Source organism: Columba livia, chromosome 4, assembly GCF_036013475.1.
Source record: "Columba livia isolate bColLiv1 breed racing homer chromosome 4, bColLiv1.pat.W.v2, whole genome shotgun sequence".
NCBI lineage: Eukaryota > Metazoa > Chordata > Aves > Columbiformes > Columbidae > Columba > Columba livia.
In genome coordinates, this window is record NC_088605.1 from 14244922 (window position 1) to 14270397 (window position 25476).

The 25476-nt window shown below is 42.6% G+C and overlaps 2 protein-coding genes across 6 annotated transcripts in view; one reads left to right on the plus strand and one right to left on the minus strand.

The window, feature by feature from the left end:
• STX18 (syntaxin 18) overlaps positions 1-2309 on the plus strand; it is a 67415-nt gene extending 65106 nt beyond the window's left edge. The window contains exon 11 of the mRNA XM_065060515.1: positions 558-2309. Coding sequence (XP_064916587.1) covers positions 558-653 — 96 coding nt within the window. The 3' untranslated portion in view covers positions 654-2309. The remainder of the gene's footprint in view (positions 1-557) is intronic.
• Positions 1040-25356, minus strand: NSG1 (neuronal vesicle trafficking associated 1). Of its 5 annotated transcripts, none has more exons than XM_021286159.2 (5): positions 25242-25356; positions 23961-24111; positions 20370-20486; positions 8892-9002; positions 1040-3708 (listed from the first exon to the last, which is right to left on the minus strand). In XM_021286159.2, the coding sequence occupies exons 2-5, from the start codon at positions 24087-24089 to the stop codon at positions 3508-3510; spliced, it is 558 nt and encodes a 185-aa protein (XP_021141834.1). In that variant the 5' UTR covers positions 24090-24111; positions 25242-25356; the 3' UTR covers positions 1040-3507. The 5 variants fall into 5 exon arrangements, with proteins under 5 accessions (XP_021141834.1, XP_005501388.1, XP_064916590.1 ...); XM_005501331.4 differs by having other exon boundaries at positions 25165-25343; XM_065060518.1 differs by lacking the exon at positions 25242-25356 and adding an exon at positions 24699-25000.
• Positions 25357-25476: the final 120 nt, after the last annotated feature.

Consider the following 25476-nt stretch of genomic DNA (forward strand, 5'->3'; position numbering starts at 1 on the left):
AGTAGCTCTCCAGCAGGCACGGTGGCAGGGCACACGCTGGGGAAGATTTTTGGTATTTTTAGGCTTAAATCAATAGGTTAAGTACTATTTAGCATGCGGTTACTAGGCCTTTAAATAGGTATTCTTAAGCACTTTAGAGGGTGCAGAGCTGTCAGCTGATTGTCCCTGTGTCGGTAGCTGGAGATCCGTGTTCAACATGGCACGAACTGAAGTTATTTTTGCTTCATTTTTTCACATTTGAAGGTAGAACTCAGTTTCCTGAACCACACTGAGAAACAGTAAAAAGGTGATAAACACAAAACTTTGAGACTCACATTAATGTTTGTATCACATAAAAAAGTCTATGTGTGGGTTTTTTAACGCCCAATTTTAAGATTTCTGAGAGAAACTTTAATGCGATAAAGAGCTACAGCAAATCTGACTTTTATTCACCTGAACTTAAGGGCAAGTTTTGGTTTTTCTCCCGTGGGAGACTCACAGTTACCCTGGGTTGCCATTGTTGAAGTTCTCCTGTATCTTTACCGGTGATGGTAATGGCAGTAACCTTTTCCTCACAGGCCATCAAAAACAATGCTGGATTTAGAGTATGGATCCTGTTCTTCCTTGTGATGTGTTCATTTTCCTTGCTTTTTCTGGACTGGTATGATAATTAATTAAAAATATAATGTTGTCTACACGCTTTCTTTGTAAAACTTCTGACATTTTTTTTTCTATGGAGCAGGGTATATGACATACCTATATATTTCATGCATTTTTTTCATACTGCTGTGATGGAAATATTTTCCAATAAACAAGTATGTGTATATACGCATGAGCGCAGAGGCAGATGTCAGCATTGATTTTAAATCCCTTTATCAAACACAAAACCACGCTTAATCCTGCAAAGAACACAGAAACCTTTGGAAGAGCAGGTAAGAAAGGCCCAAGCTGGAGCACAGTGTCAGAAAAACCCAAGAGGAATGAAGGTTTTCTGAGTCACCCACACACCTGTGGTAGTTAAGTCCAGATCAAGAGGAAACTGCGACTATGCAGAAGCATCTACACTGTCTCAGGCTTTTATTTAATCAAACCACTTCAGTACACGGTGATCACTTTGCACATGTATGAGCTCTACTTCTAATCTTTAATTCGAGTCAGATCAGGTTGCTTTAACAGTAGTAATGATGATTATGATAAAAAGTCAACTGAAGAGCTTTACTTCTAGGTGAAAAGAGAATTGTGCATTGAAACGGGTGTTCTGGGATATCAGAACAAAACCAAAGGATAGAAAATATTAAAGCCAAACTCTTAAACGTACTAAAATTAGGAGCAATTTGTTAACTAAAAAGAAAAAAGTCTCAAAACCAACTATAAGTAAGAATCAATAAACTTCCTTCTGTTAAATCAGAGGAAAAAATGGTTTTGACTTCAAGAGCATAAGCAATCTCTTTCTCCTAGGTTGTAAAGCTTTGTATTTTTTAATGCTTGTTGTTATGAGACAGAGAAATAAGTTGTTTCTCATCAGTATTTACTTGTGCATTAAAGTTGTTATTGTCCTAAATTTAAGGGCAGGAGATGTATCATGAGTCATTACGATGTAGGACAGTCTTGGGAACAGATCTTTCCATCTTGTAAAATCTGAATGTCCTCTGTAAATGTGTTGGTATGAAATGTGTGGTTTGCTACCTCTCTTCTGAAATATGTATTTCTATACATTATACGCAACAAGCAGCATCATCCTTAGTCATCACTGTGCACAGAGTGAAGATGTCAAAAGTTACATGTGAATTAATTACTCAATAAAGCATCTGCCCATCAGAAAACGCAAACATGGTGTGTGTTGAGTATCTTAACGTAAGCTTGATGTTTAAAAATTTAAAGAAAATTTGGCACGTAATTTATTGCTTTTTATGCATTCCACATACCATAATGACTTAAGAAAAGCCTTTTACAGGTACTACTGTGTAGTGCATATTTTGTATCAAACCTAGAGACTTAAGGATGGTTATTTTTACTGTATCCTTGATAAAGCAACTCTACTAGACAAGAAAATAAAAGTAGAGCTGACCATGTTTGTTCTACGATAGATCTTGAGAAACAGCCCCTACGGCTGTTCTCCCTTCATTTTTCTGGTAGCGACTGTACAAAAAAATGGCACTTTTGACATGTCCACTCCACTTTGCCCCACTCAAGTTCCATGAAGAAAAAAGGTGACTTGCTTGCCCAGATGCTTCACACACTTATTTTGTCTAACTGTTAAATTAATAAGATGTCTGTTTTGTAATATATTTAAGATTTATAATAAAAATGAAAACATGGTTTCACACATAGAGAAGTCTGTAATTACAATGGAACGTTAACGTGCATCCACAATACTATGCTCTTCTACATCTTTTCCCCTCCCACGCCGTACATGAACAGTTCTACTCTTCATTCAGTTTCACATGTAGCTTTGAAACAGCCCGTTGTGTTATCTAATACCCTATTGTTTCACTTGTGATGCTCTGTGTTTTAAAAAGTATTAAACTGCAAACCATACATAAACTGAAAGCTCTTTCTATTTAATAAAAAGGGAAAGTGCTAATGTAGTAAAAGAGAAAATTCAGACATATTACTCCCTCTGCCATATCCAACAAATTACACAGTGGACAACATCTACTGTGAATATACTTTCTGCCTCTTAAATATGATCAAGAGATGTCATTTCTCACTAGAACATCCTGAACCGTGTATTTTGCACACTACCCTCACCATCCATCACTAAAACTGTCTGTGTTTTTTCCATAATGTCTACCTAGTTCGTGTTTCAGTGCACATCCTTACCAAGATGCTAAAGCCACGGTGGAAATGCAGTTAAATCCTGTTGACAGCAATAATTAAACATTGAGCATGCCTTGTTGCAGAGAACTTCGTTATCACTTACAAATAAACAACAGTAAAGAAAATGTAAGAAAAATGCTACCTGACAGTTTCTTTCTCCACACAAGTCATTATTACATCATGCCCCTGACATCAATGCTGACTAGCATTCTTGCTTGAGCCAAAAGTAAGTATTAAATACAGCTTTCAGCTAAACAAGAGATCACTCTAGTTATGGCTGGGGTGTTTCAGTTTGCAAAATGACAAAAATTAAAAAAAAATTAATAAATGAAGTTTCAGTTCAGACAACAGAACACTTGGTCTAAGGTCCAAGCCCTGAATATCCAGCGAAGAAATCTGTCAGTATCCAATAAACTGCAAGAACATACCTAACATCAGATTTTTTTTTTTAACATTGAAAATGGTGTCAAAGCTCTAAAGCAATGCTGATATGCACCTTGTTTTATGCCCATGAATGTTCTGCAGCAATTTTTTGTTTTGGTCTTTTTGGTTTTTTTGTTTGTTTGCAAAGCAGTATCAGCAAACAGAAGCAATTGCACCATAAACATGAGTAACCTCTAAATTATCCAGAATTATATTGAATGAAAATTTCCTTAAAGTCCCTTAGTTACCCTCAAATGACATAGTGTTAATAATTAGCTTATCATACTAAGCTGATTTCTCAGCGGCTTCAGTCTCCTGTTCAGACAGTTTCTCCTCTGACAGTACCGTCATCCACGGGGACACTGAGCGCGTGATGGTTTGTTTGGCCAGGTTGTAGTGGTTTATGACCGTGTAAAATTTCCCTCGAGCGCTGGAGTCTTGTTCAGAGTAGTAGTTTTCCAACCCAGCTGGAATGCATTGATTATTCTGAAAAGAAAATCCATCACATAGATTACAGATACGGTCCCACACACACCAAAAGTGGGTTAGTTTTTTTCCCTTTAGCCTAAGCCAATATTCACTTTGAGTCAAGATGCAACACACAGCAATTAACCACAGCATTGTCCTACTGTGTTCCAAATGTTCTTCCCTGCAAGCCTTAAACTATTCATGTATTTGCCAGGAAGGCCAATCTGGGTTCACGTGCCAGAATAATTAACATACAAGAAACACGCTTGCCAAAAATAATTTTTACAAGTCCTCAGTCTCTAGTTCAAGCCACATTTTGCTGCTTTTTCCTCCCCACCTAGTTCTGACTGTTTGGGCTACAATTACAGATTTCTGCGTTCTACCATGAGAGCTCCAGGCCCTTCAATACAGTGTTTTCCATCTGAGAAACAAACTAATACTGATCTACTGGTGCCAAGGTACAAACAGTTTTATAGCCCAGTAAATGAGACACACAGGGAAAACGTGGGTGGCCAAGCTTGTGCATCAGTGTGCACACACATGCAAAATACTTCACTCCTGTTTGTCAGAGAGGTGTAGCAAACAGCAGGCTTTTAAAAACCTATCTTTAGCTGTGGGACTACATTATTTAATTTCCCACAAGTTTAAGAGCACTATGTAGAAAATGCTGGATGCTCAGAGCTTTTCGAAGAGAATTACCTGATTTACAGAGTCAAACACCAAGAAAGATCCCAATTTTGCTGTCATCTTAAAAACCAACATGAACACGTCTGTGCAGTGCATTACCCAGCAGGCAGGCTGTGGCACCCGCTGGGTGCCGATGCAGCGCAGCCTATGGGGCAGCTGGCCACGCTGAAGGAAAAATGGTGTAGACAAATCTGTGACCCCCCCCCACGGGTTTTGTTGCAGAAGGTCAGTGTCTCTGCCACATCTGCCACTCCGGGCAGATCCCTCAGAGTGCTGGGACAGTCATCAGGGCAACCGGATTGACCCTCTAAAATATGAGCAGCTTGAAGAAAAGTAAGTTTAGTCATTTCTACTCTAAGAAAGCAATAGGCTGTTCGGCCTTCCTGCTTCCAGCACAGGAAGACTACAATTTATAATATTACAGCACAGCAACTTTGAACTGCCACTGTTCTCATCGAACTTGGGAAATGAAATTTAATATTGGAAATTTCTGAGCACAGAAACACAAGTAAAAACATCATGCTGTTTAGGACCAGAGGCTCTCTCTCATTTATCTCAATCTTATCTCACATTTAGTTTTCAGTTGGCTTGTCTTTGTCAAAAAACAAAAACAAAAACAAAAACAAAAAAAAAAAAAAAAAAAAAAAAAAGAGGAAAAAAGGAAGGAGGAAAAAAAAGTGGCATAAATAAGCACCAGTAACAATAGTTTCAAATGGTTTAAATAATGAGGCAAAAAATGACTGGGTGAAGATCCAACAGGCAGTCCTGACTTAATACAAATTTTGCATCCTAAAAATGTTGGAGTGAAAAAAACCAAATCACCCAAAGGTACGAAAGAAAAGAAGACTTGTCAAAGCAACAGGCCTACAGGTAGCCTGATGAACCCGCCTGCCCCTGACAAATGTGATCTCGTGGCAGTTCAATGAAGGAAGAGTCGCTGTCACAAGACCAACCATCCTCCCACGGAGTTCCCAGCCCATCGGTCCCCCTGTTGTGTGACAGAGGCCTCCACGTGTGTCAGACTCACAACAGCGCCCAAAGTTACCACCCCCAGCCAGGTTCAGTTCATTATGTTTTGTGAACTCAGCAGCCAGGACAAATCCTCCCTCGCAGTTTTGCTTGAAGCAGCACTACAGAGCAGATGGGATTTAACCCCAGCTAAGCCAACACTCGTGCCTATTTAAGTGCCTGTTTAAGTCAATGGAGGTTTCCCTGTGGTCATAATCATCGTACATGCCGGCTGCAAGACTGGGACCTAGATTTAAAAAAAATAATCCGGGAATATGGGATAGAGTTATTTGATATGCATGTTCAACTACGCCAACCATGCTATCTTCTGGAAGTGTTATCTGTGCTTTATCTAGGATAACTGACACCACTTCTGACGTGGTAAAATGACTAAGAAATACGCAGACACAGCCATCTTCCTAGTGATTACCTCACCCAGTCACGGGATATAGTCACAATTCTAAATATTTTAAATGGAGAAAAGAACACTATCCATTGATCTTATGAAATCTGCCAAGGAAATTCAAGCAAATGTAATTATTAGTGCTGAAGACAAGCCAAGATTACTGCCAGTCCAAAAAAAATGCCACAGAATCTTGTGTTGGTTTTCAAAGCAGTTTGCTTTGTAACAGGCAAAATGACTCAGTAATGTTATTTTTTGTAGTCGCAAACATGCGCAACATCTGACAGAAGAGCCTCAAGAAACACACAGCAGAGTTCCCATCTTGACTGCATTTTTGCTCCTGGGGTTTCATCCTTCTAGAAAACACGGGAGAAACCTCCCCTTTGACTCGCTGCTCCCGGTGTGCTGCCCGAGGAGAGCCCCTTTGCTCAGCCCCCACCCAAGGCAAGCCATGCAGCACTTGGGAGCGACCGAGCAATGGAAACTGGAGCCAACCCTCATCCTGCCACTTGCCTGAGACCTTCAGCTTACACAGAACATTCCTCTCCATCCTTTTTATTTGTTCCCGTGGTTCCCAGGTGAGAGAAGTCATAAGGAAGGTCACGAGGAAGCTCCTGAGTGAGTTGCCAGTCTCTTGTTTCCTTCACAACCATTCTGTTCCAGAAATTAGTTATAGGTTAAGGCTTTGGATGCCAGAGAAAATCCTGGTTGCCAGTCTAGGCAAAGGAACTGCCAGTTCCTTTGACATAAAGACCCCAGTGGTATTTACTTACAAATAGTATCTTCAGTCACATTAACTTTGCTGGGTCAGGAATTCCAAACTTAATAGATGACAGTGTTGTCTTTAATGCATCAAATCACTTTGTTGCACTGTCCACGAGTCTGACAGAGCGCAGGTGCTTTGGCAACGAAAGCTGAAGAGTAAGAGATGCAGCATGGAGCACATTGAAGCCCTGGAGAAACTCCTCCAGGATCTAAGTGCACTCTGGTCTTTGAGGAAACTCCAGCACCGGGGCTGTGTCAGAAAGCCTGAGCAAGCACATAATTGAGGCTTGAGCAGTTTAAGATTGCTATCCAAAGGCAAATAAGCACCTTTTTAAGCACACCTTCAAGCTCTGGATGCACAAGACAGCAGAAAAGGCTGAGAACACCGAAACCTTTAGAACTGCTCCATGTATGAGAGGATCAAAGGAGAGGAGAGTGAGTGTGAGACACAGCTGCGGGAGCTCAGCCTGTGTGCAGCGATTCTGATGGCACCAGGGCTCCTGGGGCAGGGGACACCTCTGCCCTACACCAGGAAATCACATCAGCATCCAAAGCCAGGGGACATCCAGGCCACAGAACATGGCATGAAGCCAGTCCACTGAGACTGGTCACAAGGTGACAGACTTCATCTCTAGAGACATCTGTGCCAAGCTATGCCATGACGTATTACAGATTCTCCCCCCGTGAAAAAAAAGAGATGTAAAGGCAACAAATAGAAATTCATGTCAGCCCTGCTAGTTTCAGGCCTTGTGTCATTTGCTAACATATCCTGTAAAACTCTCAAGAGTGACATGACCAAAGATGCTGTGCCTCCTGGCATTATGCCATCAAGCAGTTTGGAAACAGCCTCCAGAAAACCCAGCACAGGGAGAGAGTAACAGGAGTTGTGTGTTGCTGCACCTTAAAAACGAAGTGACAGGACACTGCCTGACTTCTTTTTCAAACACGGGGCCCTAAGGAGAAAAACGCAACCTGATCCTGTTCACAGTGAAACTTAAATACAGGTAAGAAACTGTCCTCCCTTTACGTGTTTGTGACACTGGGAAGAAAGGATAAAATAATCCAGAAGGCTGCAACTCAAAGGAGGGGACTACATGGTATGAAAGGAAGCAGAAGCAGCAGACTGTCACTAGACTAAAGACAGAAGCACGTTAACTGCCCCGTCCATATCCCAAATTGCTCAAAGCCAAGAGAGAGCTTAGTAAAAAAAAAGACTACTGTCCCATGAGCCATGAGCACGGGGGTTCAGTGCTTGTCTAACACAAAAAAAACAAACAGCAGAACCAAAAGCTGCATCTCCCCAGTTGCAGCCAAATGTTCTAACCACAGCATCTTTTGCCCTTGACCCAAGGGAAAGCAGTAACCTAAACTGAATGCTTGGAGCTAAGAGAATCCAGCAGCGCAGCACTGATTGTAACTTTGGACTAGATTCTCGTGAGATATTTATGTGCCTGAAGTGACAGAGTCAAGAGTCCAGAACAGGATCATTAAGAAGTGCTGAGGCAGCCACTCCATCTTCAGTCCTTTTGAAGATCATACCAGGTACTCATTTGATTCATTACACAACTGAGTATTCTTTAAAAATTAGAGGGAAGAATGCCATCATCACTGCTACTTTTCTTATCTAATTACAGCCAAGTTCAACTCTGCTAAATTTACAACTGAGAAATCAATGTTACCTTCCTGACTGTCAGCCCAGGTCATGGCTGGGGAGCCAGCAGGACCATCTCGCACGAACCAAGTGAGCCCCAGCCTCCCTTTCGGTGAGCACCAGCGTTCTTTCCAATAAATGCGTTTTACCCTTTCTGGCATCACTTTTGGCCTGTGGCAGTAGGGCTTGGAGATCACTGTTCTAGAACACAAAGTTCTTTCTACAAAAATAACCCTAAGGTAACTCTGCTACTCTTAATGAGAACATCACTCTACTGTTTCTCTGACACATATTCAAGAGGTTTTTTTCTTTCCTCCAGGTTTTATCATTCCCTTCTTTCCTAAGAGACATGAATTTAGAGGAACAAGCAACATTAAACCCAATAAAGGAGGGCTTTGTCCAGACAACTGCAGATGCAGTAGGTTTGAAGGACACTGGTGCTGGGACTTCTGCTACATTTTCAATGTTTAAAAAGCATTAGCAAAATAACAACATTATGAAAACTGTGTTATAGTACAACCTCAATTATAAATTAAGCAGAAAGAAACATAGCAGGAAGCACACTAACCTATGAAAGCAAATACAAATTTCTATGCAATACAGCATGACTTAATCAAGGTTATGCAGAAAAAAACACAGAGAATATTACAGAGTCTTCTATTTTTCTAGAATATGTATGCAGTTTACCTTGAAAACAAATCCTTCTGGACAGGTATGATCATACTTGTAAACCTTGTAGACTACCAGAAATACAACACATGTTAAGAACGCAAGGGCAAAAAGGACCAGCACAGTTACCTGTAAGGAAAAATAAAACATGCTCATGTTAGTAATGCACTGCTTATTGTATTGCTGTTTGTTACTGTAGGCAGCAGAAGCCAGCTATGAATGCATTCCACAGTAAAGTGAGGCAAAGGATAAAACCAGCTCCTTAGTTATTGAGGAAGAATAGAGAAGCAGCACGTCAGTACTCCTGCCTCCTGTTCCTCGGAGAAGGCGGCAGATGATCTATCTGGTCAGCGGCCCGTTGCCTCTGCCCTGCAAGGCTGGCTTTGGTTGCGCTCCTGTTCAGTGCACGTGTGAAGCCAGAAGGACACGCTGAGGTAGTTTGGGTCCCCTGCTTTCTCAGTATTTGGACGATATAAGTCCAGCTTGTGTCAGCTGATAAGCACACTTGTTCTCCCTGCGCCTGTCCAGGAATGGAGCCAGGTGACAGTAAGTTAGCACAGGTGGCATCCAGATTATACCAAGGTGACTCTACAAAGGCAAGGAGAAACTAATGTCTGCCTGCTCATCAGGATGAAAGTTCATTGCACCTGCTATAAATGTATGGATAGTTAAACCAGCAGCCTGCACGCTTGGTTGCTCAATGCTCCTTAATTTATAGGTTGGAACAGTTCATCATCACACAGAGGCTGTACAGGAGCAGCTCACTGGCCAGCCCACGAGGGAATACAGCATGTTCACCAGAGGGCGAGCCGCAAGGAGTTCTGTTCCAACTCCTCCCACAGCAGCCACAGAGAAGCTGTTACAGATGCATGACAGGGCAGTGACTTTTCACCGTGCCCTGAGGTACCTCTCTGGTCCTGAATTTGGGCTGGAGGAAAACCCAAGACACACTTTCAGCTTGATCTGAAATTACTGTCAGGATCAAGCTAACCTGTCCCAGGAATAAACCCTGAGCAGCTGCAGACCAGCAGCCTTTCAGGTGAGACAGGAGACAAGTACCTCTAGAATGACCTCACCCATTCACATGAGGAAACACAGAATTTAGGCCTAGCAGTTACACTGCAAAGCTCCCTAATTCAGACCCATTTTTGTGGAAGGTGTGAGCTGAGCAAATAGCATTCGCTACTTGGGGGAGTGTGTCAGATGTGTGTTTTTATTATTCTAAAGCTTCTACTGATAGATAAATAAGTAGTTCAAGGAGATTACAGAGTAAGAGTGGTTGAGGTTTTTTTTTTTGGCCAGTTAGAAAGAAGCCAGCGTGTGCTACAGCATAAGAAACAGTAATAAACAGAAGCAAACATGATAATGCAATTAATTAATTTAAACAAAGTACAATATGATGAAAATTTTGAAGGGAGATGACTAAGCCAGCTATATACACCTCCTAAAAAAAGAACTCAGGCACATCAGTGTCAATTATGCAAACAAGAATAATTGTATTTGAGAAAGCAAGAAAAAAAAAAATTGTAGCTTTGCCTCTTGGTAAAAAACCACCACCACACACTCCCCCTTTATCATAAACCCCAGAACTAACAGGATTTGCAACACTGCAAACTATGTGCAGCAGTGAATACACTGAGGACTGAAATGAACTTGTAGGGACTTATACCGGGGAAGCAAACTTGTCCATGGGCAGACAACAGTGAGTGCTGAATTTCCTGGCTGAAACAAGGCTGGCGAGTATCAGGTGCTGCTGAAACCAAGGATTTATAAGGATTTTTGTTAGATGGAAAATAAGAAAAAAAAAGGAGGGATGGAAGAGACGCAGGGAGAACTGCAGATCAGAACATAATTTAGCAGAAGAAATGTAGATATTACAGTAAAAATGCCAATACAAATGAGACATGAAGCAAAGGACCTTTCTGGTTAACAGCAACATCTTCGGTTTCTCAGAACAGTCACTGGATTACAACAAAAAAATAATAATCGCCCTCCAAAAACCTCACACTGACATCAATTTTCAAATCCAATTAGTCTTTTCCCACATTTATTACTCATTTGCATACACAAAGGTTAACAGGAATAGATTGCTCTTGTCTTGCTAACCTCATATTTTGTGCTCACATGTCCCGTGTCTCAGTATATCCCCCATGAATCCAAGAGATAAAGCACATTTTCCTTTCTGGTCACTCTCTGTGGCCCAGTTTAATAATGAACAACATAACCCCCTCCCATCCTGGCCAAGCCATGCCCCAGCTCAACCCTTCTCACATGTTTTCAATGAGGCTTCTCCCTTTTCTGCGGTTCTTTGGAGCCCCTTCCCATGTTTCCTCAGCTACCCCACCCCCACACACATACAAGGCCCTTCATCCTCTCTGGCTTGGCACACACCTCACATCCCATCTTCCAGTGTTTTCCCCTTCCCATAATTGTAACAAGCCTCATTCTCTCTTCTCCCACCAAAATTCTCCTTGAACACCAGGCTCTAGAAAAACTGACCTTTCTCCCAAAGTCTGCAGTTCCCCCTTGGGGCTCCTTGTCCCACCTCCCTAACCCCTTCCTGGCAAGTCCACACACTGCCAGTCTCACCCTGCACCCATGTGCAGGTGCCCAGGGTCCACCTGCCCCACGGATCATGCCCGTGCGCCTGAGCAGGACACAGCCCTGCGGGCCTGGGGGGCCATGGGCCCGAGGCCTTTTCCTCCAACAGAGCTCCAGCTGCGCTGAGCAATGGTGGAGCATGAGGAAGGAGCACTCCTCAGCCTGCCCAGCAGCTCTGCAACACACACACGGCCCTGTCCGAGTTGCAGGTTTTGGGTCATTCGCTTCTAACAGACTCATAGTGTATGTTATCCCGTTCCTTCTGCTCTGGCAATCACTGTTCTCTCCCCGAGAGAAGAAACAGACAAGAGAGACTAGGAAGTGGGGACAGAAAAAGATAAAATCCAGATGGAATTATTGTTGAGGCTTCCCACACCCTACAAGATATATTCTACACAGCCTTGCAGAAGAGCTGCTCTCTCTAGGAGTACAGGCTTGTGACATGGGACACAGACACCAAGCAAACAATTGCTATGGCACAGATCGACTCAGCTCACATCTGTCTCCTCCACAGATAGGTGTAGCAGTTTAAAATGCTTTAAAATGCTTTGAGACTTGAGAATATTTTTCAACCATATTCCCTGGCCATCACACTAGCAGGGAATAGTAGAATTATAACATTATTTCCCAGTCATAACCATTTTGACATACAAATGGGGCCTCAGGAACATACTGCAAAGCTAACAAGCTATTTTGTAGCTGAGGCCAATTAGACGATAGAAAAATATTTGCATTTCCACAATCACTGCAGGATCACTCCCTCCAAGGCTCTGAAACTGTTTTGGAAAGTAATTATTTTCTTAAAGAGGTCAAAAGCCCAGTGTTGTACAGATTGCTGGAGCCTGGCAAGTTGCAGAGCCATAGCCTCAGGGCAGACATGCTGCGACACTGAGCATTTACCTGTTTCAGTGACCTGCATGGAGCTGTGACTTCTCACTGCTCGTTCAAGTCACGTCCAGCATGGTTCTTCCGTTGCCACACAGTAAAACACTGGGAAATGCTGTCAGGGCTCCTTGTTCATCGTTCTCATGGAATCTTTTTTTCTCACTGTATTTCCTAATGTTATTCAGTATTAACATGTACATTTTTATTCTCATTATCTCCAATAATTTGCAATCACACTCCATTTGCAAATCCCTCATCAAGTAAGCTCTTGTCTCCTTCCTATTAGAAGAAAAGCTCCCTTTTCTTACCACACTTCAGGATACAAGTAACTTCAATTCAGATAAAGGACAGTTGCACATGAAAATGACACAGAGGAAATAAATCCATCACTGGATTCCAGTGTGATCCCAATCACCTGTTAATTCGACCCACTTCTCCTTTATAAGCTCAAAATCCTTCTCTTCCTTCTAACAGCCTTTTTCCTCCACTCTCATAATAACCCACTGATGGTCCACAATTGTCAGATCCCCAGGTTGACTCTTGACCTTGCAGCAGTCAGATTCCCCTGCCAGCAACACAGCACAGCCCTACCTCCCTGCCTCACCTTGAACCCTCTCCTCCCCGATGCCTTTCAGAAATAAAACCACGGCAAGAGAGAGAGCAACAAGCTGCTCTAGACCACAAGCGCTACCATGTTGTTACTTTATTGCTTTCTTTGAGGGCAACTATGCACACTCACTATAAACAGAAGTTCTTCTCTTCTCTGTACCGGGGCACTGGCAGCAGCTTGCCCTCCTTATTCAGGTAGGAGAGGATGCAATGCACACACAAGCAGCACTCTCCATCCTTCTAGAAGAAAATCTTGAATGTCTTCTCGTGTCAGCCAGCTGGCTGAGCGTAGGACCACACAAAGGGGGAGCAGGAGTCTTCTGAATTACTATGATCACTCACAGCCATCTGCATCCTGCAGAATTCCAAGGTGCCTGTCACACCGCAGGAGTGATGGGCTTTTAAAATATTTGTTATGATCTAACTACAAGATAGCACAAACAACCGTTTCTTTTAACTAGGAAGTCAAAGTCTAGCTTTGTTTTCATCTTGAGAGTGTCCTTTCAAGCTGGTTTTAAGGGGATCTGGCAACAAAACTATATGAACAGAAAAGATGACAAGATATTATGTATGTGGCAGATCTTTTAATAGATTGAAAGTGAAGAGCAGAAGAAGGACAATGTCTAGCCAGAAGCCATTGCAGTAATCAAAATGAGAGATGACTAATGAATGAACTAAGTGTACTCACAGCAAAAACACCTGTCTTCAGACGGTAAGCATTTAGCCGAAACTCACCAGATCTGACAACTACACTAACATGTAAACAGCTCGTGATAAAGCCTTACCATCACAACCTGTTACATCTTCCCAATCTCTCCATCCCACTTTGCTACAGCTGCAGAACACTGCAAGCTGTTTTTCCTCTGCCTTGCTACTGCAGTCTCCTCCCTCCTCACTCTGTTAACATTTATTATGCTCCCCTTTTAATCAAGCCAGAGTATTACAGCAGAATTATCAATTGCACCAACCACGCCTACTTCTCTTCAAATCCCTTTCTGGCTCCAGTCCCTTTCTGAGCAAATTACAAGCCCTGTTTTTCAAGGCATCCACAAGTCTTCCCATTTTGCTCCTCTTGGCTCCATCTTCTTCCATTTTGCCTGTATCCCACTGTCCCACTAAAGCCCAGATGCCATCTGTTTTCTCTCTGCCTTCAATCTCCACCTTTCCCATCCTGCCTCCTCCTCTTGATGGAAATTATTTTATTAGCCCACTCTCAGTGTGCTGGTTTGCACCGCCTGCCTTCATGCTTTTCCTTCCATCACGCACCTTTCAGCACACAAACCCACCAAGGAACATTCCTGTTATGATGAGAAGTGGAACTAAAGTGGAACTAACAAGACATGCAGTAATTTTCACTACTCAATCACTGACACTTGGTCACATCTCATCTCTACTCTACATCTGTGCATTATCTATTTGAATTGCAGCTTCTTGGGAACACAACTTTCATTTCTGATTTGCCTGTGAAGTGCTGGGCACAGACTTGGTGCTAGCACCAAACAAAAAGAGCAAAGACATACATTTACAGAGCACCTTTCATCTGAAGTGATTTACAACCAATTTATGCTTTGCTCACCAGTATGAAATGCAAAGCCCTCTGGGATGAAATACAGCAACTCTGCACAACCATTTAGGACAGGAAATTAAGATTATTGCGATCCAGTTTAAACTCCAAGAGAATTTTAGGCAAGCAGACTGTAATTACAATAGATTGAGTCTGGCTACATCTCACAGACTACAATTTGTAAAACATCACACTGACTTCCCTGCAAATGGCCGTGACCTCCATTTCACCTCTCTCCACTAAAATCCTGCATCTCCAGGTACACAATGCCCTCTGCCAGTGTGTTAGAGAACACTCAAATCAGCTCTCCACTTCCCCTAACATTCCTGCTTTTCAAAAATTATTTCTGGGCCTGTCCCTAGAAGTTTACATGAAAGATACATGTGAAACGGTGCACTGAAGGAACATGAAACGTTTGATTTGAAGTAAATGGCAACATGAAAGAAAGGAACATTCCCATCTATAGATGCAACGTTTGACTCATTCATTCACAGAGCAATCCGAATTGCACAGAACAACGTGGTAAATTTCCCACACACACTATGGGAACATACATACATATACAAGATGATGAGTGACTCAAAAGACAACCAGGTGCCTCATTTCAGGACAGTATTTCTAGCATTACATGCCAGGTTTAGCTATATGACTGGTATCTATCTATTAAACTCATCTTCTTCATCAGGACATTCCCATCAAACCTCTGTGCTCAATGATGATAGTTTTGGGGTAGACTGTACAGAAAAAACAGCAGAAATCAGAAGACTGTCCTTCTCAGAGATAACAAAGAGAAGAGGAGAACTGGCTTGGATGCTTACCTGGAGATGACTGGCAGGAGCAGCTAGAAAGGCAGACAGATTCATGAAAGACAGTAAGTAAAAAGAAGCTACAGACCCAGTGCTTATTAACAGCAACAGTGCAAGAGAAAAGAACCAGCCTGCAAGGGAGTCGATTAATGAAACCTGAGGGAGATACTGTTAGACAAAAACAGGTTAACAAGGCAGTGGCCTTGAGAGTCTAGCACTGTGACTTAACACAGCTGTTCACAACAGTGTTCCCATCTTCCACCACACAGCACCATATATTAGTTTTTTTAACTACAGAGATGTAAGGAAGAAGTTCAAGAAACCCTGTGGCCCTAAGAAATTGTTACCTTCCCATACCAACCCAGACGATATTACTGAGGCCAAGAGAAAGGCTGGAAAGGTTACTACAGAAGAGGAAAGGCTATGTGTTACATCTGGAGAGACCCAAAATATGTTCCGTGTCACTAGTGTCCCTGGTTCTGCTCAAAGAAAAGGATTTTGGTTGGATACAATGGCAGAGGACACCTAAAGCAGAGCAGGGGAGGTGCTGTCAGCCATCTACTTTACTTAAATCTTCCAGCTCCAACTGTAAAATAATTCCTTTTAGCCAAAAATTTAGCAGGAGGACTGACAATGTCGTATCAGGGAATTATCAAACTTTTTTTAAAAATGGAAAAACGACAGTTGCCATGCAGAGCTTTCACTTACATCAACTGTTTTAAAATAGCAGTTATATTGAAAGAAGAATCTCTTTTATTTTTTCTTGAAGTAATAAAGGAAGAAATCAAAGCCAGGCAAACGCTTATACTTGTGAGCAACTTTAACCCTGTGAGTAGTTCTACTGAAGAAAACAGAACTACTCATGGCAGTAAGTACCTGTCAGCACTATGTGACAGGCACAGAATATACTGAAAGAAGCCATATCCTGCGCAGGAATCAGCTGACATCTCACGCACCTAACAGACTCTGTAAGGGGGAGCAAAGAGGTACTCAACACACAGAGTAATCACATAGAACCTGAGAAGTATTTTCCTTGTCTCTGATTATTTTTACAGCAATAATAATCATTGACATTACCAAGAACAACAGGCAAACAAGTCTTGAGGCAGAAACACGTTTTAAAGAATACCTCTTTAAGACAGACCAAAAATGGAATGTTTAAATGTAAGCTGCATACATTTTTTTTTCAGCCTTAAAATGGCCAGGTAAAACTGCAAGAACTGATTTTGAAAGGAAGTCTCACTTCCTTTTCCATAACCTCATGGAGACATTTCAACAACTGCTTGCTACTTTGATAGCACATGGCTTGCACCATATGGTCTTACCACAGAAATAAGCTTGAGGCTTTGGCACTGAACTTCAACATACATAGAAATGTCAAGGATAAAGTCTGAAGAACTGAATTGCCTTTGAATAGAACCAAAGGGTTTAAGGCATACCACAGCCTCGGTTTATTTAAGGGCTTGAAATTTATTTGGAAACACAGGTGTTTGTTTTCAAAATACTTCTGAATGTTCTTCATTCCGGTTTCCCCAAAGACAGAAAAATATCTCATGCTTTGATACTGCAAACATTTTTTAAACAGCTGTGTTTGTGCACAACTGTCAACCGTAGCCCAGTTCAACGGGTGTCAGAACAGACATCCACTACAAAATCCCACTGCTCTGCCAATGGTGGAGGCAAAGGTTTGGCCTTGGGTAACTGATACCATCAATTTTCTCCCACAATAGCTTCCTATGTCCTGATTCATTAGACTGCTTTGAAATGACACGTCCAGCCACGTTGTGTTGTTCTGTACAGTGGACAGAAGGAGAAACAAAGCTGCCTCGTTCAAAGTTGCTTTCCAGATGTGAAGGACCAACTCCACCCATTAGCTTATACTGGTCAAAGAACAAAAGCACGACTTCCTTTTCTCAAGGAAAAATAATCTTCAGTGAAAAAATCACATCTTCTTTGGTGTGGTTAGTGCTATACAAATTAATTAAGACAACAGGGTTCTCAGAATCTGGAAGTCTTCACGTTCTTCTGACATATTCTGATTTGAATTCAGAATGTAGCTTCATACAGGAAAATTATACTTGCAGTTTTCTTTGTAAACATACTCAGCTCTGTTGTAATAACTGTGGTAATGTGGATTGAATGCAGAAAATATGTTTTATAATTTCTTATTCAGCCAGCTGCTAAAACACCAAATGATCTACATGACATACGCACATGCTGGAGCTGCTTCATTTGTTATAATGTATAATTTCTCAGGAAGAACAGCTTTAGATGATCTGCACTGCTGAATCCCAAAAATGCAATCTGCTTTGTCCTTACTTAAGAAGCACATCTTAGAATACACATGTGAATTATTTGTAAATATGACTGACTGACTTTTTTTATTTTTAGCACAACATTTGGGCTGTGTCTTGTGGCAAGCTTATGCATCGGTGATGTACATTATTAAAGTCATTAAAATGGCATCTGAAGCTTTTTTCATGAACACAAGCCAAAGTCAATATCTCACCAGTTAAATAATGCATTTCATAATTACAGCAAATATTTAATTTTCAAACAAATATCCTATTACTCTCTCAGAATCAACAGCAGCAGTTAACATGATGGTTCACAATTAATAAGGACCCAGGAGAAAAACCTCACACTATCAGTACTTTTCATCTACATATTTATGAAATTTCATCAATTATTAATGCAATATTTACTACTGGAAGTGGTGAATACGACAATCATCCCTTCTGGAAAACCAGTCAGTTCTCTTTAAAATGTTGCAAGCAGCATAATTCAATTCTAAAACTGTTATATAGAGATTAAGGGACATTTTTAGGACCTGGATGTTCTGCATTAAACTATTGTTTTCAATTAACTGAACCACAATTTCCCTGATTGATCAACCCCCACACTCTTCTTCAGAAGCCTAGACTTAAAGCCAGCATGAATCACCCTGCAATTCCCAAGAGATACCAAATCTTACTGAAACCTCTCTCTGATGCAGTAGTTACCTAGCAGCAAAACCTAGCAACCCTGTAGTATGAGATTAATCCCAGAGCGATCATCATAAAGTAATATCTAAAAGACATTTTATTTAAGTATGCCATCCAAAGGTACATAAAAACGCAACGCAAAAATGCTCAGGCTTCTAACTGTTCAGCTACACAAATTAGAAAAGAGTACCCAACAGCACGAGCTGTCTATCTGTTGTTCAGCAAGGTCTCATTTGCTCAGCTCTTCCAAAAAAGACAGAAGGAACCCAGATCTACAAAGAGATGTGCAAAACATTCAGATGCGTGTTCAAAACCCTTCCTCATCTACAATTTGATGTTCAAGCAATGAAATCCCTTAGTACCTACAGCTGGTGGATAAATGCAGAATTGTTCAGGTATAGGTTCTGCTCAGTTGCTTGGAACTGAAGTCCTAGCAGGATACTCAAACTAACCACTTTCTCCCTTTGCTGTTCTACTATGTAATAGCATTTATGGATCACCTTAGTGTGGCCAGGACACACATAAAAGACAGAGCTAAGACCTCCTTTTTCTGAGCTGTCCATCTGCACCTTACACAACACTATAACATGCACAAGCCTCACCTGAGAAGAAGGGGATTACTCTCAAGGACTGGTACCATGGTGCCAGGAGGAGAAAGACAGAACATCAGTGGGAATGTAGCATCCAAGGATGGGATGTCCTTGCTCCAAAACGGGAACAGAAAAACTGGAACTGGCTTTCTTACCTCCTTAGTAAACCCTGCCAGACTCCATAACATCCCTTACTAGCATCTGGGGTGCTTCACCACACAGCTTACTAGGGACCCACATGCTCCACTGTATGGCTGAAGACTCCACCAGGTGACCCGCACTTAAAACATTTGTCCTGAAAAGTTCCTTTGCAAATGTAGCCTAAGGCATCTAACCATCCTAGAGCCTTCACATTGTTTGTTCAGCATGCTTCAATTTCACAGAGGGCTGTACACAGACTTCCAAAGGTAGCCTTGGGCCTGGGCAGCTTTTAGAACACGTACAACAGAACTAGAAACTTTGGGTATGCCCTAAAACTCCTACCACAAAGCAGAGGTTATAAGTGCGCAATATAAAGAGACTCCCCATATTTACTGTAACTCTGTATTTTTCCCTCATGCCAAACGTTAGGCTTTCCAAATGTTTTTGTACCTGTGCACTGAACAGTGTGGTTTCCTGCTGTTTAAAAATGCTTTGGCATCCTTAGGTAAGATGCCACATTAGCTGCACTGAAGAGCTGTAGTCTTCCTTTGTTAGGAGAACAGGTAGGAAAGCATGAGCTGAAGTATCAACGTCCCTGCTTTGCTTTACTTACAGAGCAAGAAAACCCACCCTTCAGTGAGAAGGGGTAAAGGAATTAAATCCTTGGACCAGTTAAGCTCCCAGCTTTCCTCTGGGACTACTGAAGGGAGTAACAGGGGTCTAGAAATTAAAGAGTAAATGTAAGTCAGATTCTTGCTGAACTGCCATCTGCCATTAACAGTCGTCACCAAGCCATAAGATACAACTGGACCATGAACACTGACAGCAAAAAGCTCTGGTATACATTCCTGAGCTGCCAAGTCATACATTTAACTATAAAAAAATATATAATCAACAATGACAGTGCTTTTAAGAGAATGGTTTGGCCATGAGGAAAAATAAAAAGCCAAAAAGAAAACAAATACTCCTGTGGTTTGAGTCCTTAAAACCCTAACAGGAGCTTTATCCATGCCCTGAGAGCTACCTGTGTGCAGCCCACAGACCCTGGCCAGCCACATTCTGAAACCCACACACTGACAGAAGCGCCTTCTGAATTGATCTGCCAGTGAGAGGTTACAGCAATATATCTGCGATATTTGCTTTTGCTTCTAATTGCCAAATACTGAACTACTGCAAGATGAATTTTTTTTCATGTCTATATATATCCCCAACAGCCACTGTTAGTTATAGCCACTTTTGACTCCCATCAGCAACTGATTTTAAGCACTTCTGTGAGCACAACCAAGTCATTAATGTCTTCAGATAGCACTGCTTACCTTAAATCTTTCTGAAACCCCTTCAGTGATGCTGATTGTGAATTCAGCTATTTTAGGAGTACGGAACTTTCCTTTCTTGCGATCAGGTTCATATTCTGTTTTCGTTTTGACCACAACCTTTAAAAAAATTAAAAAAAAAAAAATAAAGCTGTCAGCTGAAACTAACCACAGGAATCTTATTTATTCAATAACTCTTATTTTACCTGCTTACAAGTGCATCTAGCACAGTATTCTTTTTCCCCCACTCTGTCTAATCCTTCTTTGGAAGCTGTAAGCTGTTAGTTGTTTTTCCTGCACAGTAATCATCAACAAAATTATCCCTCAAAGTGGTTTTGATGGAACTACAGGAATACTTGTTCATTTTTTTCAGCTGCGGTGGTCCTGTGCTGCTATGCTAAGCAAGCATCTACTTAGTTCAAATCCAAACCATGAAGCTTCCCACTTTGTTTGAAAATAGCCACCTCCATTTGCTTCAGCAGATCCCACTAATGGGATTTCCAACTGGAGACCAATAGGATGAGACTGCTATCAAAGAGTGTCCATAGAAATCTAGCAGATGGTGATGCCACCAGCAGCCATGTTCTCTGACAGCAGGATTTTGAGTTTAAAAGTCAAATGACGCGCCCAGGTGCTATGCACTATGTGCTAGACTAAAGCTCTTGGCACTCTTATTTTTAACATCTAACTTACGAATTATCAGCTGCAAACAGCAAGACGCAGACAAATGCTTGTGTTAATGAGATTTCTTGAAACACCGAAGGCTCTTTAACTTGATTTTATTCCTTGCTATGAGCTATTGCCCCCAGCTACACTATTTAGCATCTTACCTGTATTCCTAAAATATTCATGATGTCAATCATATTGCTAGTGGTCTCCTAGGCATTCTAACTGCACAACATTTTCACATACCTAACCTATTTGCCTCATTTTTGTCTTCTACATTTTTTCATCATGTTTATCAAAGTATCACTCTCAAGGCAGGGTGCAGTTTATCGTACTGACAGTGCTATTAAGATTTGAGCAAATTTCTCTGTTGTTCCAAAGAATAAATATCTAGACCTTTTTAAATTTTTAGAAACAGATTCTATCTTTAGAGCAACCCATGGTATCAATAGCAACTACATTATTCTGAAATTAAGATTGTGATATTCACAGGTAGCCAGGTACTGAAATTAAAGCTTTGGGTTCCCCTCACTTCCCTGTGAAGGGGTATCTAGAATGTGTAACTGTACCTAGACTCAACAAAGCTTATTAGACACTTTTACAGCATTATACACATACATGCAGGACATAGTCTCTAAACTTATTTCAGCTAGAATTAATAAGGTAACAATTATATCTATAAAACTTCATGCTTGCTAAACATCAGCATGGAAATAAGCTGTCTGAAGATTCTGGAATGGTTTTTAATATTTTACTTCCCCTCTTCCCCCTTTATGTTGCATAATCTCAAATCACATTCAGCTGACACTGAACATACAGTTCTAACTGCTTGGTTATGTAATGTCTTCTTTTGTTTAACATACCTAAATGGGAATTTAAATCAGTTCATCCCTTTAATTTAGAAGCTGTCAAAATCATCAAATTCTCAGTGCTGCAGTCACTACTGTTCAAGAAGTTATGCTTCACTGCCATGCTGGCGCCTTGTAAGTGAATAATAAGCATAGATATATGAAGTATGTACTCCTTATTCATTATACATGAGTGTCTTCCTACTTCACAATTTGATCTGTGTGTCAGTCCTGACTTTATACTGTTTCTTTTCCTCACATCAGTTGCTCTACTATTGCCTTTGAGTCTGCAGCAACCAGTGAAGACACACTGACACGACTAACCAGGCAGTCACAGAAAGAAGCCGATAGGACCAATAAAAACATGATGGTTCTTTTCCCCTCTATGTCTGCAAAAGGAAATGAAAGCTAATATAAAAACAGACAGTGGAAAGAGTAGAAGAGCCAAGCAAATATTCTTTCATTTAAGCTTCTCGTCTAGTTGTACTTTCATTCTGGTTGAACTTCTGTTCGAAGCAAATGTTGTGAAGGTGGGAGGAGTTCTGCCCCACTCCAGCAGGAGCAATCAGGCTGGCACAGAACCTCCTGGGTTCACTACAGAGGCTCTGCTCCAATTAAACCCATTACTACACAGCTCCCTTGTTCAGACTTTTGCTCAGCAGTGCAGTAACAAATTCCTTTGGACCTTAGGCCTTGGTAAACTGTTATATCCAGCCACCAGTTGGCAGGCATATCAGACACAGTAAGACTTTGTTTGAAAGCCTTTGGGTGCAATTTTGCCCTCAGTTACAACATTTACACCCATGTAACCAAGGGCAGAAAATGGACCCTCAGGCTCTCTAACAGCTGTTATGGCTTATTGCATTTATGCCTGCCAACTGGTCACCACACACAGCACAGAATGATGTTGATAGCAATTAAAATGGAGGTCACAAATTCACTTGCGTTGCCTACAAGCAACACTCTACTGAGGCAAATTTAACAAGCTAAAATTCTTTACCCCAAGATAAGATTATGCAAATTATTTTGAGCTGTCAGTTTATCTAGAAGTAGAATTGAGCTCATGAGAGACACAATGCCAAAAATAAAAATCAACATGAAGATACTACTGACCATTTTCCAGTTAAATTTTGTGTGTTCCAAAGACTGCAAAGCTTGTTTGCCAGATGTGTATGTGAGAAATGTGCAAGTAAACATCCTACTACAATAGGATACTGAAAAAACAGGGTATTGAAATATCTGAAAAAATATCCTACTACCTTACCTGTATCCTTACCTGTAATATCACTTACTGAATTCTATATTGTGAGAATAAACATATTTACAGGCTATCACATCACCTTCCTAAATCCTTAAAAGTAAATCCTTAGTAATCAAGCCACGTAACGAAGAATGCAGGATGCACATTTCCCTTCCAACCTGTAAGCAGCACGTTGAACTGTCCCCTTCCAGCTACAGAGCATTTGAATCATCTATTTGCTGGGTTTTGAACCAAGTAAATTGCCAAGGAGAAAACTCAGTGGCCTGTTTTAATCTCATTATTTCAGCTTGTCTGGGGCTAGCATTTATTTCCTACTGAAGCACACAGAAAACATGGAAGTTCTTTCTCTCTGTGGCCAGTCCGCACACGTACATCTTGCAGAGAAGTAAAGCAGTGCTTTATTCCCCCATTAGGGATGCATTTGCTGGACAAGGAAAATTCATGGAAAATACACAGTACCTTCCAGATACAAAAAAAGAAAGATACCGAATAGGAAGGGCTATGACAATAGAGCCTAGAGAAGCCTCTTGCTTGCATCTGTATCTTTATATATTTCATACAGCAGCAATGAAATCTATATATGCTTATATGCAATGTAGCTTATTGCTAACGTTTCCCACTACTTTATAATGCAAATCACTACTACTGGGTTTTCATCAGCTTAACTGTTAATTTTTTCCCCAGAGGGAACCAGCATGCCCTGAAACACCCCATATTTCTTCCCATTTCTAAGCCGCTCGTTACACATAACCTATTCTTTTGTTGTTTGCCTGAGATTTGGGTGTGATTCTCCAGGGTGGAAACTAAAGCCTACTGTACCTTATCAGGAGGTGGGAATTGGAGCTGATTGACATCCAAGGGTGTGATCAGGGGGATGGTGTCAAATCCATCCTCCAAAAGGGGCTGCTTTGTGCTCTTCTCGCTGAAATTATTCCCCAGTTTCACCATTCTTCCAGGATAGAGGGATTTTCTGCAGGCACGCACAGCCACACACGCACAGAAATGCAAAACGTCAGAAACTCGGGATGCACCAGACCTGTCCCCACCACCCGAGAAACCCGAAATATCTTATGAAACGGGAAAAAAAAAAAAAAAAGGCATTTGTCTCTGTGATTCGGTTACATTTTGGCGTTTTGGGAATAAGAACGATGGCCAGAGCTTTTATTATCAAAGTTAAAAAAAAAAAAAAAAAGGCAAGAGAAAAAGAAAAAAGCACACAAACCACCAATAAACCTAAAGCACCCCAAATTCCGACACGTTAGCCTGATCCGCGCGATGGCTTCCCGCACGGCCCCGGTGCGCCATCGCCCCTCAGCCCCGCAGCGGGAGAGCTCCGGTGCCGCTCCCCGCCCCGACCCCTCGCCGCCCAGCCCAGCCCCGCCGCCCCCGCAGCAGGGTCGTGGCCGGGGGACCCTCCGCGCCCCCCTCCCGTCGCGCCCCACCGTGGCTCTCCCCTCACAGGGGCAAATGCCCCCGCGGCCGGCGGCCGCCGCCGCCACGGCTCGCAGCCGTTCCGCAAGGGCCGGCGAGGTGTGAGGCAGCGGCCCCACCACTCACCGCCGCGGCTCCCGGCCCTTCCTCAGGGGGCGGTGAGGCGTCGTTCGGCCGCGGCCCGCGCAGCAATGGCGGAGCGGGGAGCGAGGTGGCGGCTCTGCCTCCGCGGGGTGACTCTGGGCGGCCGCAGCGCCTGGGCCGTGACGCAGCCGCCGCCTGGCTGAGGGCAGCTCTGGAGCAGCGGCACAAAGGGGCCCCGCGGGGATGAGGCGGGCGGCTCCCCCCAGCCGGCTACTGGCGCAGCGGCAGCAGGTGGTGGAGGAGGAGGCGGCGGGGGGACGGGACGCACCGCCCTCCGCGCCCCTCCCCTGGCGGAGGCCGGGTACGGTGCCGGCGGCTGTCCGTGCCCTGCGCTACCGGCGAGGGGCCGCCGCCCTGCCGCGCACGGCAGCCCCTTCTCCCTGAGGTAGGGCTTCCCGGCCGGGCTGCCCGCGCCCCAGGGGAGCCCCGGCGGAGTCAGTCTCGGTACCTCAGGCGGGAAAACCGCGATGGAGAGCCGGCCCCGGCCTCACCCCCCTGGCCGACGGGTAGCCGGGGGTTCAGTACCGGTCGTTTGGCTTCGTCCTTAGCGCGTCTCCTTGTTTCCCTCAGTCGTTCCTGCAGGGAGAGAACGAGCGTGCTCGTCAGGACAGCGAGACCGAGTCTCCTCTCTGTAAAACGGGGTGGGGGGAAGCGAATATTGGAGCCGGTGCTCGCGTCACTTCAAGGTAAATGCGTATTGCAGGGCTTTGCAGCCCGAGTGGGAGAGGACATCTTATGATCTCTGTCTTGGGGAAAAATA

Bases quoted from the DNA above. Each gene is read 5' to 3' on its own strand.
- NSG1 (XM_021286159.2), bottom strand. From the start codon at position 24,089: ATGGTGAAACTGGGGAATAATTTCAGCGAGAAGAGCACAAAGCAGCCC. The intron at 20,487-23,960 runs GTACAGTAGGCT...ATTTTTTTAAAG, and splicing joins AATTCCCACCTCCTGATAAG to GTTGTGGTCAAAACGAAAAC. The intron at 9,003-20,369 runs GTAAGCAGTGCT...TTTTCCTTACAG, and splicing joins GGGTTTCAGAAAGATTTAAG to GTAACTGTGCTGGTCCTTTT.